General features: G+C 37.6%; 1 protein-coding gene across 4 annotated transcripts in view; it reads right to left on the reverse strand.

The window, feature by feature from the left end:
- LOC308683761 (homeobox protein PKNOX2-like) overlaps nt 1-22978 on the reverse strand; it is a 76651-nt gene that overhangs the window by 30800 nt on the left and 22873 nt on the right. For all 4 annotated transcript variants that reach the window (XM_081354471.1, XM_081354473.1, XM_081354472.1 and 1 more), the window contains one exon: nt 2408-2516. In XM_081354471.1, coding sequence (XP_081210597.1) covers nt 2408-2494 — 87 coding nt within the window. In that variant the 5' untranslated portion in view covers nt 2495-2516. The remainder of the gene's footprint in view (nt 1-2407; nt 2517-22978) is intronic.

Below are 22978 nucleotides of genomic sequence, written 5' to 3' on the forward strand. Positions count from 1 at the left end.
GATGTAAACAGGTATTTGCGCTGGCTTAAATAACATCATTTTTATTCATATCTTTCACATCTACTGCAGTCAGATTCACTCGTGTTCACTCAGAAGGAATCACTCACATTTTCTGTGCACTTGTAATGACACATCAAGGATGTTAAGAGTCTAAAAGCAGGTTTAGTACTTGTGGTAAAACTATGATATAAGGATTGCTAATGTGACGTCATCATGACATATTCCCAGTGGTGAACGCAAAGCATTTTGGGAATCCGCGGCACAAACATAAGGCGCCAAACTTCATTGCATGGAGGGAAGAACGCAGTTTTCAAGATGCCTGCATTTTGTAGGATTATATTCTGTTTTTCACGCTAATTTTTCATTATTTTCATGCCAGAACACTTGCCTGCTATGCCAGCCTGGCCAAACATACCCATAATTCTTTGCGTTCTGAAGAGGTTGCCGCCCATTTGGTCACATGTCTTAGCGATCTCTATTGTTTGGCAACCAAAAACATTGAATTTCCCCTTTTGTGTTCTACTAAAGAAAGAAAAATCATGCAGGATTGTTATGTCATGCCAGTAAATATGACAATTAAACTTTAAAAAAAAACATTCCTTTTGTTACAACGCTGTGTAGATTATCAAATTTGAACACGATGATGAAGAGAGAATGCAGTCTTTAAATAAATCCAAAGGCAGAAAGGTAAATCCAAAACAGAGAGAGTGATACGCACACGTTACATAGACGATACCCGACAATGAAACACAAACAGAACTGAAATTAAGTACATGTGATAATGAGGGAGATAATGAGTGCACAGCTGAACATAATGAGTGACCAAGACAACAAAAGACTAACTCAGGCAGAAACACAAAAAATCCAAACTAACAGAACCGTGACACCTTTAAGATTAGGTTTACTGTACAATGTTGGACACCAATCAGATTCTCTTTATAATCAAATTCAGTTTTCTTTACAGAATTATAATGCATAAGAAATAACAGCTGATGATTCCTGACAAACATAAATAAAACTAAATAACATGCGTTTAAAGAGCATGCAACCCATTCTGCTTTTACCCTCTCCACACTGATGAGCCAAACATGCTGTTCAACCTCATCTTGCTCATGTGCATGTTATTGGTGGCTCACAGCCAGGCACTGTCGTCTTATCAGATTTAGTTTATTAACGCTTCCCTTTCGTGCTGTTTTTTTTTTTTTTTTAGCTTTTATAGCTGTAAGAGCGGAAATGTGCATGTAGTAATCTGGTTTGTTATCTTTTCTGCATTGGAGGAAAAATGGCACACATCCAGATGAAGTTCTAGAAAAACTTGAGGTAAAAGCTAGTAAGGAAGAAAAAAACCCTCTCAGCATACATATTCAGGAAGGCACTTCCAATGTGTCTGCAATCTCTTGGTTTGCCCATCTTGACAATGTAAGAACGTCAGCGGCTGCAGCATATGGTCTCATTAAAATCCGGAATCTAATTTGAGGCACTTGACCCCTAAATTTTCCCGTAGGTCACCTTCTGCAGGAATATGTTCCACCTAGTCATCAAATAAAACTCTGGCAGTCGAGGTGGGCAGAGGTCTTGCCCTAGCATTCGAAACATTGTCAGGATGCACAAATACCCTGTTTAGGATGCATTAGTGGGGGAGAGAGTACAACTCTCCTGTTTTCTATGTTTTCCCATCCCTCCCTGTCCTGTTTTTTTCTCTTTTGTGATGCAGCTTTGAAAGCAAGCCCCCTCCTGTCTCCCTCCCCAGAACAAAAATGGTTTAAGGGAGGAAGCTGGAAGTCTTAATCCCAGCCTCAAATAGGAAATAAATTAGCTTCTTCACACTTAACTAGCTCTCATTTGCATGTCTCCACCAGCGCGCTGCTCTCTTTTCCCCAGCCTCTAATCCTCAGGGCGGAGGGATACAGCAGCTGGACAGGGAGAGGGGGACTCTGGGACAAAAATCTAGCTCTGTGTCCCTCTGATTACCTCAGGACAAACACTATGAAGAATTCACGCTAAATGTTGCACAGGACCACAGATGCACCTTTCTGACGTCCACAACTGGAGATTTCAAACAACAGACAATCTGATTCGTTGGTCTTATCATCTCCCAGTCTTGTTAGGCTTTTTATGCTTTGGTGGTTTTGGGCAGTTATACAGCATGGCCAGGCTGGGAGACCATATTAAACCAGCTTACACCAGTAAACTATCTTAGGCTGGTTTAAGCTTTTTATTTCAGCAGGGAACTCATTCAAGAATGAGCTGTATGTGCATCTTTTGTAACTGGACTGGATTATGCACGGCGCACCTACATCTACGTATTTAATAATACATTAAAACCTTTCTTAAAAATAGGTTACTCAAATAAATAGAAAGTTTGTAACAGCCTTCCTCTTTTATTGTCGTTTGTTTGTTGACTGACCTGTTGGCTCTCCTGGTACGATGGTGGTGGGACGCTCTGTGTGGCCATCATGGTCAATGCTGGTGCTGGGGACACATGTTGCATCATGGGATAGCTTCACATGGAGACCCTGAAGGAAACAACAGTGACATAAATGATTATTGAGAGTGTTGTTGTATGACCAAATTTGTACCTACTGGCATATTTAGCAAAAGGAAAATAATTATATACTGTACTACAAAAATGACAACCAAATTATAAATAAATAAATAACTTCCCCAGTTATTTAATGAAACAATTCCAGGACCCACCACTAGGTGCTGCTGTACTTAAACTGAAACAAACTTTGATACAATGTTGGAAGAAATTAATATGTTGAGTTGTTTTTAAACTAAACTAAAAAATCATTTTGAGGCCAGCGATTAAATCAAGGTCTGCACACAAACACTATTTGTAATCGAAATCAAATTACAAACTTAATTACAAACTTGAATTACAAACTTAAAGGCAGAAAATGTAAAGTATAAAATACATAGTGTCCATTTAATGCAATTCTGTGCACAAAAGAAGTGCATAAATAATATAATATATATGAATAATGTTACTGAATCCATTAAGGCATTAGTAACAAGTCAGAGCGAGTCTTACAATCCAACACAATCTAAGTTTGCAGTAGCCTACGTCTGTCCAGAAAACAAAATAAGCACCTTGAGGTGCAGGTACATGATGAGTTAGTGTTTTACTGAGATAAACATGACGACCCCAGCAGGCCAATCAGTGGCTCGTTAGCTCTGTTGTCAGAAGAGTAATTGACACTGAGCAAGAGAAGGCTGGACCCCAGGGATGGTGCACTGTGGGAAACCCTGACTACAGATAATTGGCCCCTTGTTACCACACAAGGACCCCTGAACCCCGTTTCTGAGTCAAGTTTTATCAAGTATCACACAAATGTTCTTTACTCTTTCTGATCCATGTTAACTTGTCTGTACCAATAATTCTGAAGGTTTTCGTTCGCTCACATTTTGAAATGTCATGTCGTTTTAAATTTGAGTTGATTTTCAAAACTAAACCGGAAAAAAGTAGTCTTAAACAAATAGATAAATAAGCAAGCATAACTGCAACCCTTGTTATATATACACTTACTGAATCTGTTACCATCAACATCTTTAAATGTTGGATATTATTTTTCACATCTGTCTAAGTGCATTCAAAATAAGATTTAGTGCCATCCAAACACATGAAGCATATAAAAGTATATTCAGTGTTAAACTCGTTGAGTCTTTTGTTACGGAAACTTATGAAATCACACCCGAATCATTAAAATTATAATTTCAGACAGTTTGACCCCACCAATTCACAGTCTTCAGCCCACCATTGAGCTCCAGGATTGTAGTAGCAGCCCACAGATGTAAGAAGCAGAAGCTAACAATCGCAAAGAATACTAAAAATACATAAGAAATCATATATAATTACTCTGAAAGAACAGTACAATCACATCTCCCGAGTTAATGTGGGTGGGACCTCTGCTCCATTCGGTAATTACACGAGACATAAATCACTCATTTAAAACGTGACCTATAAAGTTCTTTCTGAGCTTTATAAATAGTCATTTTCTCTCTTGAGAACATCTTGTTAGCTCTGTCTATATCTTAACAGCTTGAAATCTTAAAGATACAGAATCTTGTTTAAATGAGCACATATGCATAAATAATTCTGTGGACAGCAGAACAAGAGGATTGTCAAGAGGATTGTGGGAAAATCAAGGAGACATAGAGCAGAATACAGTACAGAAGCCAAGTCTGTCAGATGGCAGACAGGATGTAACCTTCCTCAGACAGCAGACAGACAACAGTTTGTGCGGGAAAACAGGAAAGATCTTTTTTTTTTTTTTTTTTTTTTTTCACAGCTCATCTTCAGGTTGGCAGGAGCATGTGGAAAATGGAAGGGGCCAAAGCAAACCAAGCAGCTATTTTAAGGAGATCTCATAAACACACACACACACTCTCTCTCTCTCTCACACACACACACACACACACACACACACTGAGTTTAGGGTTATCATGATCTTAAAAACCATCAGCACCACTGCACTCAGACCATTTCGTGTTGGACTTCGTGGAAACGTGAGGAATTTTCCAAGCACAAATTAGATTCTAGCTTGGCGTTGCATATTTTATGAAGCTCGTCCAAATCATACAAATTGAGAACGTTGTGTGTGTGTGATTTGTATACTGATTACACACCGGGCTTGTGTTCTCATTCCAAGTGCTATCAGCCGAAAGGCATCTTCACTGTTATCTCGCCTCATTTTAATTACAAATTTTGAGAGCGAGTTGGTAATTAAATGGAAAATTGCACATTAATTGATGAGACTAAAGATAAAGCAATTCCAATTATTGCACGGTATTTTAAGGGGGCCTCTCAAGTCTTGGTCCCTGGAGTGGGGTGGTACCCACCGCAGCATCATAATAATAATGCGTACACACCGTGTACACTAGGTAACAGCTCTATCCACAAACATGTGTTTGCAGACATGGACACACACACACATACTTTATAATGAGCAAAGAAACCTCCGAAGTCTCTGCGGGCGAAGGGCGTGCACTGATTAAGCCTTCTGGCCTGCTCTTTAAAACACATCATCACACCTTCTGACTTAACATACCGGGTATTGATTTCAATCCATCAGTCGATATAAACACATCGATCTGTTCATTGATATACAGTCGGAAATTCTTCCCGTCATGCTCCTGAACAGCTGCGTATACATCCGGACATGCATTTTTAGCCTTGTGTGTATTAAGGCAGAACACATGAAGCTATAAGAAAGGCATGAAACCTTTGAATGAGAGATCAGGATGTTACTCTAGACACATTTTCATTTTTCGGGCCAAAACAGCAAAGCTGAATTTTCAGCAGCCATAACATAATTCCAGTCTTCATGTCTTAACTCCATGTCTTTACTGTCACTTTTGAACAATCATCCTTGCGGAATATTAATATTAATTTCTTAAAATAATCTTACTGACCACTAACTTTTGAACGGTACTGTATGTTTATGTTGTATACACTCCTGCATGGGCAAAAAAACAAAAAGGGGCCAAGCCCAAAACACTAAACTTTTACTTGTCTTAACCACAAATTATTGGTCAATAAATTAGCTCAATTTAAGCAAATGCGCTAAATAAGCCATTACGGTCTCAGAAAAACATCAAAGACAGAATAAAGTTTTTAGCAGAACATGGTGATGCTCCAGAGCATCTTCGAAAATCTGCTATAAGAAATATAATAATAAATGTATCTCTACCACAATAAAGCATTGTTTTTAGCTGTTGGCATTGGTGAGCTACTTCACTGAGAAAAGTCATTTAATGCTTTGGAGTACAGGAAAATATTGTAGAATGGCTTGCTTCCCAAAAATGAAAAGTTGTTGTCGAAAGAGGAATGATCAGATGTTATTTCTCAACAAGACAATGCTCCTGCCCAAATTGCAAAGATAACCAAGAAGTGGCTTGAGAACAAGTCCATCAGGCTCATGTTTTGGCCTGGTCAGAGTCCAGATATACCCTATAGTATAGTATATATAACCCTATAGTGAATATATAGATTGGTCTCACATTCAACTCAAACGAACTACTCATGAACTGTTTGACTCTTCTTTCTGTAAAAAGCTGCCTGCAAGTTGGGGAAGGCTATTCCATGCATGTTCCTTTATACAGTATTTATGCAATTCTTGCTAATTTATTGACCAGTGATTTGTGATTAAAATGGTTAAGACCAATAAAAGACCAATAAAATTTTGCCATTTTTGGCTTGGTCCATTTTTTTCCGCCCCAGGAGTGTATGTCTGTATGTACTGTATGTTAGTTGCTTTAAAGTTTAAATGACCAGAAGCTATTGCTCTCTTGGGTATTAGTGCATTCATAAATAGTGTTTTCCCATTAAATAATGCATTAAAGGTTGTTAAAGCCTTGGTAGAATTGCAGTGACACCAATTTAAAGAAAACATAGTTTAAATGACTATACTATAACATTTACAAATGATAATTTGAATAGAATTTATACCTATACCAAACAAAAATAACTTAAAGTTAGAATTTTCTTTTTTAATCAAATATATTTTCAAAAGTGCATCAAAAAAGATACTAAAACTACATAAAAGCTAAAGCTAAAAAATACTAAATAAAATGAGCGTTTAAAAAAACAATATTCTTAATAAAGCAGAAATTAAATAGAACCAATTTAATTGCCATAAAGAGTAGGACGTTTTTAAATTACAGTGTTTCATGAGAAATGTGCAATTGTAAGTCATACAAAGCAGCAGCCTGTAACTTCCTGATTTGAACTCATAATTACAGCTGGCAGGGAGAGCATTTAAAGGCTGGGGAAATGGAAAGTAAAGTGGGGATGTATTGAACATGTCTGGTGTGTGTCTGGGAAAAATGGAGAGTTCGAATGTTAGCCCTCTTCCCATCGATACTGCTTCACCAGACCCCTCACCCACAATCGTTTGACTGTTTGATCAGTCGATAATTAACACAGCCACCTGACGGAAATCTGCTACTGACGAGGCTAATAGAACAATGTCGGAGAGGATGTTAGTAATGACAAAGTCTGCATACTAATTTGTCAACTGAAAGTAGCCTATATACTGAAATGAAGAAATTTCAGCAGTATTGGGAAATGATCATGTCACTGTCACAAACTCTTTGTGTCAGTATGTAAGTGTTAGTAGCCAGGTGCGACGCAAGTGTTTTTTACTAGCTTGAGCCCTACGCAGTTATCATTTTTACGTCCTGCGCCACGTTGTTTAAATAGCAAATACATTTGCGCCCACTTGTGCGCCAATGGGCGTGCTGGTCTGAAAATGAGTTGTGTTCAGGTGCATTGTTGGCGCGTTGCTATTTTGAGGCAACTGAAATAGACTTTTTTTTCGTTTATTTAAAGAATATGCACTTAAAGATTTAAAGGGAATGGGTGATGAGAATCTGATTGGTTTATTGCACGTTATGCTCAAAACCCATTACTCATTAAGAAATATAATTTTTCCCGTCCTTAAACTAGCAAAAGTGGATTTGGACATGCCCTAATTGCACTTGCTCTATGTGCTTAGATCATTAAAAAAAATTAAGACTTAAACATTACGGTATGTTTATATTAACATTAATAATTCATTACTTAACTTGTATTTAACACAGTTTATATATATTTAAGAACTCCAGCTTTAACTGTGCATTTACAATTGTGTCATGGCATCTAGCCAAACATCTGCAACAACTCTTGCTATCAGCTACAAACAAATGGCGGGGAATGACTATGTATTGAATCTCTCGATCCGGGACACGCATCCTTGTGCACAATGCAGAAGGATCAAAGATGTGTGACTTCCTCTTAGTTGGAAACATCCTTTGTGGACGGGCCACGGAGGACTCAGCGTGTGAGCCGGTGCAGAGAAAGAGCAGCAGTTTTTTTTTCCCACGTTAAGCAGAAACAGGTGAGCTCTGAAGTACAGGAGGAAGTGGTTCGTGTTTTATAGACCCCATTCATCATCATCCGCATAGTCTCCCCTTGCATCTCACAGCTAGCCCTCACATCTGGGAAGAGGGTGTTTTATATATCTGTTTACCAGGCAAGCTGGCAGACTGAAGAAACAACAGATCTTCACTTTCTCTTGAGACACTTCCAACGTGGCACGCCACTGGACGCCGTTTCGAAAACAACTACATCGATCGTTTCATTTATACTGTAGGTGAAGTGTTTTCTGTGCCACTGGTGTCACGAACCAAATATACATGGACTCAGTACACTAGTTTTTGTCTTTTGACAAAAATAAACTTTAAATGTAATCAATATTTCATGTCATATTCAATTTTTTTTTGTCAGATTCACTAAATTGGTGTCTAATTTTACTCCACAAAAACATGTGTTATACATACTGACTAGCACATGATATAGTTAAGAAGTTTGAGGTTGGTAAGATGTTTTAATGTTTTTTTTTTTAAGAAGACTCTGTGTCTCAAAGAGTGAAATTATGATGATGTGAAATATTACAATTTAAAATGCAATTTATACTGTGATGGCAAAGCTAAATACTCAAACAGCCAATCCTTCAGTCTCCAGTGTCACATGATCGTTCTAATATGTTGATTTGGTGCTCAAGAAACATCTTATCAATGTTGAAAAGAGTTGTACTTGATCTTTTTGGAAACCATAATACTTTTTTAGGATTATATGATGAATAGATATTTTGAACAGCATTTATTTAAAAAAACCTTTACTGTCACTTTTGATCTATCTAATGCATCCATGCTGAACTGACCCCAAATTTTGAACGCTAGTTTAACTTTGTGACTATGATTGGACTATGTGAAACAATTGTATTCTGTCAATGTTCTGTTAACATTAGTGCTATTTTTTCCTTTTATATTTTTGTTAACAGTATGTTTGAATTAAAATTGTAATTATCACTATGATGCACATTGTTCGTAATTGTTATCATTGACAAAAATGAACATTTTCATTAGTAATTGTGTCTATCAAAGCGAGAGCCCCGCCCCAAACCCACGCCATTGGTTGAATCAATGCTGCTGTTGTTGGGCAGGTCAGGATCAAACAAACAATGTTTTGAAAGTACACCAGTGTCTATACTTCTCAGGGGAATCAACCTGCGAATGACTTTCTTATAGTTGTCTCTGCATATTAAGCTTGTATTTAAAGTATTTAACCATCAAAAATGGCACACTACAGCTGTAAAATGAATGATTAGTATGAATCAATAGCGAAAGACTTCGTTGTAAACTCCCGCACTGTCCTCTGTGCCTAACCTGAGGAATTGTTGATCTTCAAAGCAAGCGTGTGCCGGTGCCAAAAGTGTATCTGATTGAGATTTTCCTGGCTCTTTTTCTATGTATCCTGTGTGGAAGTTTGTCATTCACAGATGCTGCAGGGAATGCAATGAATAATTTTAAACAGTGCGCGTGTGTCACAAATGCCCAAATATCATGAATCTTAATGTCCTGAGTCAGGGCTTCTCCAAAGTGAATATATAAAAACGGCCCACCTGAATACATTTGCTACATTAGAGATCCTTCCGTGGGCAGATTTGCAATGCGTTCTGAGCACGTGCAAGTGTGCACTGGGAAAGAAAAAGGATGGAGATATGGGGTTTGATTAATGAAGAAGGGAAAAGGGCAGTGTGTCGGAGCAGAACCCCAGCGTGGGGACGGAAAACTCCAGACCAGGATCTCAAGCCAAACACACACACGAATTTACAACATACAAACATACACCCCAGGGCTATACACCTTCAGGCAACACGCTGCTATTGCATACAGACACACACACACAACAGTGTAAACAGCTTGGGAGACTCAGCGTCCCAGCACTGCTCATTAACCTGTAGGAACCACAGGTGGAGGATTCATCTCTGATATTCATGAGCTCAAATCTCTCTCTGCATGTGTCTCATACATGTTCAAATTATGGCTTTCCATTTGGTTTAAACAGTTCACCCAAAAATGAAAATCATGGTCATCATTTACAAACCTGTTTGGCTTTCCTCTTATGAGAAACAAAAAGGAAGATTAATTCCATGTATTGAACGTAAATGGGGTCCAATGTTGTTTTGGAGCCCATTGATTTATATTGTATGAAAAAAAAAAAAAAAAATGAAATTGTTCATTGTTAATTGTTACTAATGTAATGGAAGGTCAAATCCAGCACATGGCATTACAGAATACAGTATTCCACACAGTGCACACTGCTTGTACACCCGACAATTTTACAAAACTTAAAAGGTTATGCAGAGAAATTCTCAGAGAAAATTTGCATTCTGTGATTGTGTGTATGTGATTTGGAACACACCCTTTGTGTCTGAGACATTCAGAATCTTCATTCACCATTCATCCAATCTATCTGCAATTTCACTTGCCTTTGTATTTATGGTAATGATTGTTTGGATATGGTAGATCTAGAAATAATTCCAAAGTGTCCTGCTTTTTAAAATTAGATTAAAGTCTTCGCTGAAATGGGTGTTGCGGAAACTTACTGTGTGGTGAAATTTTGCTATTCCCAGAGGCCTGATGGTTCGCATGCAAATGACCTCATTAGCATAGCTAAAAGCTTTTATTATAATTAGCATTTTCTCAATAGACTGCACAAGTACTGAAAGAATGGAACCTACAAGATTTGCACTATCACAATTGCATTTTCAATTCCAGATTTATAAAACATGACATGACTTTTTGTGTAACTTTAGCAAGAGTTTGGACAATATGATGGAACTTGCATTATGTGGCCTGAAATGTTGATTATACTGTAGGGAACCAAGGATATCCTTTGGCTTATTTTCAATACACTTCCTGGCTAACGGTTAAGATAAAGGAGAGGTGTGCACGTACAACACGTAGACCAGTTTTACTGTATGACAAGCTGAGAGGGACAATAGCTAATAGCACTCTTTTGAAAAGAATTCAGTGCTGCTTGACTCCATCCATTAAATGTGATAACATGGCAATCTTTAGAAAATTAACCATAGCTTCATTTTAAGTGCTCTTAGATCATTCTAACTTTTATGTGCCTTGTGTGGGCGTGGGTATAATTCTGTCACCGTGTTGCAACGGCACAGGACGCAATCGCATCTTGATGGCTTTAGCGCACACAAGAGTGAGCGGTCGTTCCTGCCGATGACACGCCGTGGTTACAGTTCCTCACTGCGCTGATAAAAATCAGAATATTGAAGGCTGGAATTCCGTCGAAATTGGAACACCTGAGCTCATAGAGAGTGAAGGTAATCTTCAAGAGCTTGCTGTCAAATCGGTTTGGTCGCTCTCATGTTGAGCAGAGATACGGGTAAGGGGACAGTGTGTGCGTTATCTTGCTTTCCCAATCTGCAGGGCTGTTTAAACGGATACCTCCTAATCTTACCACGAGGCATCCAGCTCTGTTGCTTGGTGAGACTTTGGGTAGATGCGGCAAAAACCAGAGAACCTATCTGTGATAAATGTGTTGAGAGATCAGAAAGCATTCTGTGCTAATACATCATTCTGCAGAAGTCATTTCAGTGGACGCTTGCTGAGTGATTCTTTGACCGATAGAAACGGTGGCCACTTATGCCTGTTTTTAACCCATTTAGCACGTCGTCCATCAATTTCCACTCAGTTGCTGTTACTGGAATAGAGTGATATGCCTTGGAAACAGGCATGTTTTAGCCATCGAGCATAAAAGAAAACTCTGAAATCTGTAGGGCAATTGTAGCATTTTTTACTCAGAAGCTCTGAATGAACTCAATAAATAAATAAAGTGACTGAGGATTCTGTACAATATTTGTGTATATACAGGTGCTGGTCATAAAATTAGAATATCATCAAAAAGTTGATTTCAAAGTTTATTTTAAGTCATTTCAAGAATTCAACTTAACAGGAAAAACTAATATATTATATAGACTCATTTCATGCAAAGTGAGATACTTCAAGCCTTTATTTGTTATAATTTTGATGATTATGGCTTACAGCTTATGAAACCCACGAAATCAAAATCTCAGAAAATTAGAATATTACATGAAATCACACAGTAATTACACAGTAATACCATGGTCATTGAACCAGGTTTTGGTTCTTTTGGCAGTGTGGGCAGGTGCAAATCCTGCTATTTTGATTTCGTGGGTTTCATAAGCTGTAAGCCATAATCATCACAACAGCATTCAAAACTTACAGTCCCTCACTTCCTCTAAATAGATCACAGATATTTATGACATCACCGCGGACTTCAGCTTGTCCTCACATCTTCTGCCCAATCAAATGCTCTCTACCACCTGGCCAAAGCGACCGACGTTGACGCGTCACGGAGCAATATGGGTTGGAGATGTGCGTTCGGTTGCTCAAACGCTCAAGTTTTATTCCATTTTCCAACTGTACGTTGGTTAAGAATGAAATGGCTAGAATTGATTAACACCTCTACTATTGAATCCAACGTGTCATCAGCGCTCGGATTCAGGAGGAGCCATTCAATATGTCCTGCCTTAGCTTCCTGTTTCAGTGGAAATTACATCAACGCATCATACAAAGCTGCGCGTTCCAAGGCACTTCAGTGGGCCTTTAACATATATAAGTGTCACAAACAAATCTGAATCGAAATTACAATGAAGTGTAATCAAATTGAAAGCTTGTGAATCTGAAACAAATCAAATTGTGAAATAGCTACCAGCAAACTTTGTAAGCATCTGCCATTCAAGGTTACTTTTAATGAATCAAAAATACGTAATCAAAAAAAAAAAAAATATATATATATATATATATATATATATATATATATATATATATATATATATATATATATATATAAAAAAAATTTAAAGGCATCCAAAATGTTGACAACAGCAGTTAGAAAAATGTAAAATGAAAAAAGAAAAAAAAACCTGCTGAAATGTTGAAAATTTAAATAAGAGTGCACTGTGACTTCGGTCTCCCCTACTACAGCTCCAGCCATGAGGATAATAAATAAGGTGCTATGCATGTGCTATGCTATGAGAGAGACACAGAGCATGAGAAGGCCTTGCCAGGAATGTGGCAGTAGGATTAGGGCAAGGGTGATCAGCATGCAGAGGATTCAAACCCCTTCCATCCCTTCCCTAAAAAAAAGAGAAAACCTCAGGAGCGCGTGTGTGTGTGCTCAAAGAGAGAGCCACGGGGGGTTAACGAGAGGGGGGATTATCACACACACTCTCTGACTGCTCTGATTGTCAGCAGATTCCTAATGAAGAGTTTAAGTTTCAGAAGAGCGCTGCAAGGAGACTGCTGCAGGCACATATGTTCAGACCAGCTATGAGGACCTGGCGGGGAGGGTCAGATGATCAGTGCATGCTGGACACTGATGAGACATATGGCTAAATGGTTAGAGTCATAATCTATCAGCTCCGATGAAATTTCACAGTGTCTTATCGTATTCATGGAGATAAGTGAGTGAAATGCAGCTGTTTAAATCTAGTCTGAGGTAAAGACAAGCCACTGAGGTAATGTTAACCCAATAACAAGATGTTTCACTTGGCAAGAGGAGGTTGAAGAGAGTAGGTCAATTTAAGTCATGATTGAGGGAGAGAAAGAGAGATAGGTCTATCTATCTATCTATATACCTATGTATCGATCAGTCCACCTGTCTATCTTCTCTCTGTGCATTTGTTTGTCTGTTTATCCATCCATCAATCCATCCATCCATTTATCGATATTTCTATCTGTCTATCCACCATCAGTCTGTCTATATATCCATCTGTCAATCAATCAATCAATCACATCTACATGCCTATCCATCTATCTGTCCATTCATTTATCCATCTGTCTGTATTTCATGTCCAACAATTTTTCCTTAAAAAACAAAAAAAACAAAAAAACTCTGCCACCAGATGATCTGGAACACAGGGAGAGCAAGGTACCCGTGGAGTATTAAGAATCAAACCAAAGCGAGTTCTAGAATGTTTTATAAACTGTATAATGAGATTCTTTAAAATGTTTACAATGTTCAACACTTTCTGAGTTTGACAGGAACAGTCAAAAAAGTCCTGAAGAGCAAGTTTAACAGGGTGAAAGATTCACTTAGAAAAGAGCAAGAGACAAGACCAGTGGAGCAAAAATGAGCATGGTGGGATAATGAGGCGATGTTTGCTGCTCTTGGCCCCAACAGCTGATGTTTGTCTTTGCGTAGTGCCCGGAGCTACGCCGAATGGAATCCTTGGAAACTCCAAACAATCCAATATTAAATTTCCTCTGCAATGCCACAGGGAGAGAGAATCATGCGTGGGGGGGAAATGATGGTAGCGGGGAGAAGAGAGGAGTGAGAGAGAGAGAGACAGAGAAAGAGAGAGCAAGACAAAATACACTCATAGAGGGTGAGAAGATGAGATGTCAGGGGGGTGCGGAGAAAATGAAAGAATGAACAAGAGAGAGAGACCGATAATATTCAGAGATATAATGACAGGCTATTTTGAGTGGAAAGTCTCTCACTGGCCATCTCCAGGTCTGAGCCAAGTTTCGAACCCGCAGGTGCATCAACAACTGTGGCGGACCGATGGCTTCCATTAGATATAGTGTTACCATGAAAGCTTCCATGTGCGCCTCAGGGAGACAGACACATTCCTTGGTGTATCTATAACATTTCAAATAACCCTCAGTCCAATTTCTGACTGTTTATTTTACTAAAATGGTAGCGTTCTTCCACCTAAAGGGGCCATTATCTAAATCATCGGGGCTGGTATGCCATGACTAGACCCACATGGAATCTCTGCAAGAAACTCCACAGTTTCCCTTAAAATTAGAAGCATCCTTCATAAAGTTTGCTGAATTCCCCACCCCCAATTTTGAGTATAATAATTCAGCAACATTTTTAAATCCACTCTGCAGAATGGGTGCATGAGGACACTTTCTCCCATTTACATCTAATTCATATTTGCATCCCTTGCTGTGTAAATTTAGATCTGTGTAAACAAATTAGATAAATTAAACAGTTCACATTTACTGTTGCTCAGCTAAACAAGCAAAATACACTCATTTCAATTGGAATCCATGCGATCTGAAGTTTCTTGTGAGGGTGAAAATGTTCCCCTATCAGATTTCGCTCATGTTCAAGTTGGTTACGTGAATTTGCCGTGCTCACTAACAGAAATCTGCTTAGTTTGAAAATGGTCTTTGAGTGAGCAGTGCTTCATACATCACTACGGTATTGAGAATGGACAATACCTTAATTTCCTGCCAAATTTCGCTAATGTGATCGCACATTAAAGGGGTGGTATAATACCCTTTTCACAAGATCTAAAATAAGTCTTTGATGTCCCCAGAGTGTGTATGTGAAGTTTTAGCTCAAAATACCCAACAGATATTTTTATATAGCATGTTAAAATTGTCAATTTTTGAGGGTGAGCAAAAACGCACCGTTTTGTGTCTGTTCCTTTAAATGCAAATGAGCTGCTGCTCCCAGCACAGAGGGCGGAGCTACAACAGCTTGCACTCACACAGACATGCACTGAAAATTTCTAAAACTTTTAGCCTTTTATGTTCAAACTGGAGTCAGAAAGATGAAGAGACTCAAGAAGTGACAACATGTAGAAGCAACAGGACATTTCTGATTGGTTAGTTGATTAATTTATGTAGCTTATGTGTAGTTATCTTCTAGTCATTGATTAGCATATTCTGTCTTGATAATCTATAAATCGTGTTCAGGGGCGGGGTTTATGTAAATTTTAGGGTTTGTGATGTCACTAACCCGGGAGGAATGTTGTGTAGTCCCAACCAGCCGTTAGTTGTAGTCCTTAAAAAGTGATTTCTTTAAAAGCAAATTTCTCCCTTTGCTTTGAACTTTGAGCATTGTAACTTTGCAGATGTTGTTTATGCTCAAACATTTTTTTTGCCTGATATATGTTAATTTCCTCAATTTTTACATTTAGATTACTGTTGGGACTTTAACAAATCTCAAAATGAATATAAATGTTTCATAATGTACATTATAACATTGTGATGCCTAAATTCACTTGTAGCATTGAAACTGATTGATTTTATTTTATTGTAGAATTTTATTTACATCATCTTTTTAGACAAAACAGTAAAAAATAATAATATATCAGTTATTTATCATACCATAATTTGATAGGTAGGTAGGGAGATGGATGGATGGATAGTTGGATAGACAGACAGACAGACAGACAGACAGACAGACAGACAGACAGATAGATAGATAGATAGATAGATAGATAGATAGATAGATAGATAGATAGATAGATAGATAGATAGATAGATAGATAGATAGATAGATAGATAGATAGATAGATAGATAGATAGATAGATAGATAGATAGATAGATAGATAGATAGATAGACCTATCTCTCTTTCTCTCCCTCAATCATGACTTATATTGACCTTAATTATTTTTTATTTTATATATATTTTTATATAATATCAAAATTCATTACTGAGCAGAATTGTAATATAGTTGCATCCCTAATTTTGAAAATCAATTTTAAATGGCAGATTATTACAGTTAACAGCAACCTCTGTGTTTATCTCCCACAAAATCCGCACCTCTGGAGCAACCCCTGTGGACATGTTGACTCCTTTCAAACCCCTTCTATGCTTCTACATGAGCCTCATGAAGGTGTTTTGTATGACACGTAGCGAGAGAATGTGTGTGTGCGTATACACCGCAAGTCCAGCAAACGCTCCCCAGTGGAACCCCACGGTCAGGACGTCTCCTCTCTAACGTACACACACCGCAGCTATGCAGACAGATTGCTCTACGCTCTCGCTCAGTCTCTCTGGAGGTGTACAGAGAGGCCCTGGCCGGCCCCAGAGCTCTGCCCTGGCCATCTGGAGTACATTAGGGCTGGGGGGGATATTGGATCCCCCTGCCGTGGCCCGGCTGAATGGGTGGCCCGGCCCAGCGCAGCCCTTTTCAGCAGCCCAGCATGATTGATAGGAGGCCTCACTCGCTGACTCCTGCTGCAGCCACCACACACTGTGACCAGAACACACACGCTACTACAAGTACTACCTCCAAAACTGTGACACGCTGACGCCTCAGGAGATCGGCATGAGCAGGCACACTATAATGGGTGGTACTGTATAAAGTTTTACAGATTACATAACAGCACTTCATCATAACACCAGACCTGGCTTGCGAAACAACAGATGCCGTCAATAAAACATGAAAGTTCATCACACGCAATAAATCAGAGAACTGGCTACAAAACTAAGGATTAACCTGACAAATTGGCAGCAAAGTGAGCTGTACTACATTTGTATTCTGTAGCTTGAGGAAAGCAAATCTTCTCTCTGAAAGAAAACAATAACTCCTTATATTAGGAATGATAAACCAAAAGACTGACAATCCCAAAAAAATTCCAAAACGGGTTAATTATCATTAACTCTTGTCAACCTCTCCATTAATGTCTTATTTCATGATTTCATGATTATTTGAACGATAAAGTGTTTTAGTGCCACATTAAAATAAAAAGAAATCTAAAATTTCTTATCTTGACATGAATGGTATTGGAAAGATTTTTTAAATTAATTTTCAAATTAATTATACAATGTCTTAGTGCCATGTAAAAAAAAAAAAAAAAAAAAAAAAAAAAAAACCTGAGAATGAAAATTTTAATGTAATGAGAATAAAGTTAAAAAAAAAAATAAAGTGAATGGTTAGACTTTATTTTAAGGTGTCTTTGTTACACTGTATTTATACATTTAAGTAATGAGGAATATTAAGTAACTATAATAGGGTTAGGATTAGGGCTTGGTTTAGAGTTAGTTGCATGTAATTATGCATAATCTATAGTTATTACTATAAACAGCAACTACATGTAACATGTGACAATGACACCGTAAAATAAAGTGTTACAAAAAAAAAAAAAAACATTATGCAAAGAAATGTGGTAATCCCAATAAGAACAGGCCACTTTATTTTATTTTTTAAATATTACAACATTATTCCTGTAAAAGGCCTATTCTTTTCAAAATTTTGTCACTTATTTCATTTTTTATTTTATTTTAACACTAAAAGCACAAAAGTACTGTTGTTGAATGATAACCAATTTTCAAAAAAATACATAGATCTCCTGTATATATTTTTGGAGTCTTTAAAAAAAACGTATTTTTTAAGAGTAAAGGGGGAAAAATGTAAATGACTAAATGCCTGAGATTATAATATAGCCTATCATAAAAGGGTTACACTTCATTTTAAGGTGTCATTGTAACAGTGTAATTATATATTTAAGTACTGAGTAATATTAATTAACAACATGTACTTACTATAGGGTTAGGGCAGGATTAGGATTTGGTTGAGGGTTAGTTGCATGTAATTATGCATAATTTACTGTTATTACTATGGTAAGTACATATGTAACAAGGACTCAAAATAAAAAAAAGTGTTACCCATAAAAGTTCCTCCAAGTGCTCCAAAAATAGTAAGAACTAATTCTAAAAGCAAGTTAAAGAAAACGAATCTTCGCCCACAAAGTTGGCTAATAAATTGTCTTCCGTCTGTGAAGCACACCTGCACGACGCGCACCTCAGGTTAATCCCTATCTCATAAACGACAAGAAGAGAGGGAGAAAATTAGTGAACGTGGCAGGGACGAGGAATTTAAAAAAAAGAAGGAAACAGGCGACATTTCGAGTAAATGGCATCCAAAACCCACTCCAATTATCTTTGGCAGCCATGCCAGGGAGGCTGACTTAATTAAAGTGAGTGGAAAGGGAAGGGGGGAGGAAGGAGAGAGAAAGAGAGGGAAGAAGTGATTGAGGGGGCAGAAGAGTGCGTATCAGCTCCAAGCACAAAGCCGAGCACCACCGCCGTCCACCACTCTTTCTCTTTTCAATTTCACTTCAAAGGACCAAGGCAAGAAATCATAAAAAAGGAGAGAGAGACGTTTTTTTGAGCAATATAATTGCACTATTCATATCCAGTGTTTTTATCGTCATTCAGATAGGCCAGAAAAATACATAAAAAGAGAATAAAAAAAATGATTTTACTCGCCGCTAAATCCCCAATAATCCTCTTGTGCTTTTCCAAGTCTGCCTTCCACATTGACCTTTTCACAGGAATCCTGTTGCCATGGAAACTCTCTCTGCACCCCCCCCCCCCCCAAACGCACATCATTCTGTACATATTTCCGTCATCGCTCTCACAGAATACTCACAGGAAACGGTTGTTTAAGTGTAAATGTAGCTTGTTTTGTCCCTTTAACTCTTGTCTAATCATATTAGTATTCATGTAGACTATGATTAACAATGCACGTTAAACTCACATATGATGTTTACAACATCTAAATAACTTCCATTAGCACTCAAATGAATATTAATACACAGACTTCTGCTGTCAATCTGACGGTAGCTGAACTTATTCGTGCCTGCTCGACCCAGCTAGGGTGATAATGCGTATCTCTCCTTAGTTCATCAACACTTTGTCAGCTCCTCATGTAAATGCAGTCTTGAGTATGAAATATATAGACAATGCCAAGCAGGAGGCAGCTGGTTGCTGAGGGCCGTCCAGAAGGACTGTGGGTGGCAGATTTATAAATTCAGCTATAATGTGTGACTTCAAAAATAAACTGCCTTTAACAGAGGACAATTGTTGTTTCATAACTGCAAGATTATGTGAGAAGCTGTGATTTCAAAGCAACTTTTTAATTCTGTGAACATGGTATAGATTATATACGAATAAAACTATACATTGTATTGCTCTTTTAAATGGTTTTCATAATACTAAAGGGAATGCCATACCACATACTATACTATGTTATAAAAACATTAAAAAAAGTTGTAGATAATACATATTTTACTGCAACTTCTGATGGATACAGATAAGGCAATAATTATTTTCATGGCTGATAATCGGTCACACTTTATATTAAGGTCCAATTCTCCCGATTAACTAACTATTAACTACTGTTCGACTTTTGCCTCAATAAACTTTTAATTACTGCTCATTTATAGTTAGAAAGGTAGTTGTTAAATTTAGGTATGAGGTAGGATTAAGGGATGAAGCATAAGGTCATGCAGAATAAAGCATTTATATGTGCTTTATAAGTACTAATAAACAGCCAATATCCTAGAATGCATGCTATTAAGCAACTAGTTAATAGTGAATTGGACCCTAAACTAAAGTGTTACCAAAATAAAAATCTAAACAATATTGTAATGCAAAGTATGAAATACAGATATTCCTTTAGAAATTTGCTTAAGATTATATTTAACAGTATTATTACAGTAAATGATCAGTGTTTTTGTGTTAGATGACGGCGAAGATAATCTTTATGTAAAAATAAATGGCCATGCTTAATGAAATATGATATCCAATATCAAATGATACCAATAACTGTATATTTTAGGATTTTTGAGTCGAAAAATTCTGTGTGCAAATGTGTCACAACTGTTTAGTGATTAATGAATTCACTCCATTCATTGTTTGTTGAAATGAGCATTGCAGGTTTTTGGATACTTGTTTAATATATTTAATATCATTGTGGATGCTGCAGGATGATTTTTTTAATGAAGCTTTGGATTTAAAACGATGTTTTCAGGCTGAGGGAAGCTCTATGGGCCAGACTGCTGTGGGCCGGAGCTGGAGCCAGGAGATAAGACCGACTCCATCCACCTTGCTTTAGGGGACAGTGAAAGACCTGTTAACTTGACAACCACTATTCTGTTTGGCAATCATATTGCTCTATTTCTCCTTTCTCTTTCTCAGGCCAGACCACTCTTTTCGGTCTAACTTCCAATGTTTGACCCCTTCTGTGTCTCAGTTACATTTAAGTTCTACTTCCTGTTCTTTTTCTTCTCCTGCAGTTTATTTTCGACTTATTTCTCAAAAACTTATATTACTGGAAATATAGCCTATATATATATATATATATATATATATATAGCTATATTTTTTTGAGAGAGAAAGAGAGAGAGAGAGAAAACTAAAAAGTCGCATCCGTGTAGGTCACATTTTATTACATTCAGATATTGTTAATTTCTTCAGCTATTATTTAATTTAGTCTTAGTCCTGTATCAAATTTTCTTTTTAGTTTTTATCACATTTAGGGTACGTTTACACGACAACGATATGCTTACAACGGAGAAGTTTTTCCTTTGAGTTTTCCACGTACAGACGACACCATTGTCAAAACGATCACCATTCACATGGATCTATGAAAACAACTGAAAACGCTGTATTCTTCTGCCAGGCCATTAGATGGCGATGAAACACAATAGATTAAACATGTAAAAGGCATGTGCATGACGTCATTGTCTTAAGAGGTTCACGTTTTTGTTGTTTACACGGAGACCGTTTTCAAAAGCTTGTACTTTGAAACCCTTTTTTCAAAAGTTTGCGTTTTCAGACACCCAAAACGCCATTGTCGTGTAAACGAATGGCCAAAACGCATAACGTTTTTAGTTGAAAACTGTGTAAACAGCCCCTTAGTCAACCTTGTCATGTTTTTGTTTAGTAAAGTTGGGGCAATTTACACAACACCGTTTTAAACTAAAAACGTAAAACTTATTATACGTTTTGGCCGTTCGTTTACACGTTTACAAGTTTTCGTTGGGTGCCTGAAAATGCAAATTTCTGTAAACAACAAAAACTCGAATCTCTGAAAACGATGACATCATGCACATGCGTATTACGTGTTCAATCTATAAAGTTTCATCGCCATCTAATGGCCTGGCAGAAGAATATAGCATTTTAAGTCCTTTTCGCAGATCTGTGTGAATGGGGATCGTTTTGACAATGGTGTCATCTGTACGTAGAAAACTCTTAACGTTTTAAGCATATCTTGTCGTGTAAACATGCCCTTAGTCGACTAAATGTCTAGGCATTTTAGTGTAGTTTTAGTCAATGAAAACTCAGTCACAATTTCGTCATTGCACATCAGTTAGATTGATAATAACAATTATTTTGCTCAAAATTATAATCACAACAGTTGTCATTTGAGAAATGTATTTTTTTTCTATTATATTAATGGGAATATCTTGTAACTTTCCTAAAGGGTCACTGATCTTTCTCAACCCCTCTTTCTCTCTCATTTGACTCATTTCTCTCTTTACCTCATCTCTGTTTCCATCCCTCACCCTCTTCCTCTGCTTCGTTTTCCCTCTCTTGGTGTAGAACATTCCGGTGTGTTGAGCTCAGAGCCCAGCGCTCGGCTCTCAGAGGCAGGATTGTTCCTGCCACACAGGCCCAAAGCCCGTTGCCACGGATACCGCCATACCACAGATCTGACCCTGGAGAATTGAGCTGCTCACCCTCAGCAGGAGCCACTAGCAGCTGCAACACAGCTGTTAGCACCGGGGCAGGGTTACTTTCTTTCTTCCTCTCTCTGACTCACCCATTCATTCAGTCCCTCTCTCATTTCTTTATCACTATCAACGAAAAAATGTATCCATAGGAGCAGAGAATTAAATTTAAGGCCTGTTTCTGGTTAAAAACAACATAAATTGACTCCATTTACTTTCTTAATAATGTTGCTGGTCTTGTGCATGATTCATCAGTGCATGTTACAGAGCAAAAACACTTGCTTTCATAATGTTTCATCCAAATGTAATAACTTTTTCTGCTGATGTAACCAAGGGGTAAGGGGAAAAGTAATATTACACAGTATTATTGCGCTTCTTTTTGGAATACTTGATTCTGTTTAGTCAGTTGCAGTATTATATAATCAAATTTCTTTAAATAATGAACACTAAACTGTTTAATTGACTTTTGGCCACCAATTACCTCCGGCTGTGCTAGATGTCTCTCATATTATTCTATTATTATAAATCAAATCAAATAAATTAAAATCTATTTATTCACAATGTTGTGGCTCTCACATCTCACATAGTAGGCTATAACTTAACATCCATGATCCAATCAAGTCAGTCATGATTTAGAAATCATGTTTTTGTTTTGTTTTGTTTTTACCACGGAATATGTCAACATATATCATAGAAGTCGCTTTTATTCACTAATAAGTCCATCTTTCACCAAAACTCTCATATTCACTCTTACTCTTTCCCTGAAAAATTTCCTGGCACACTATTTCCCGAAAAACCAGAGCAGTGACTCAAGCCATCCACATCAATCACAA

The sequence above is a fragment of the Scardinius erythrophthalmus genome, assembly GCF_964197995.2.
Source record: "Scardinius erythrophthalmus genome assembly, chromosome: 23".
Lineage (NCBI taxonomy): Eukaryota > Metazoa > Chordata > Actinopteri > Cypriniformes > Leuciscidae > Scardinius > Scardinius erythrophthalmus.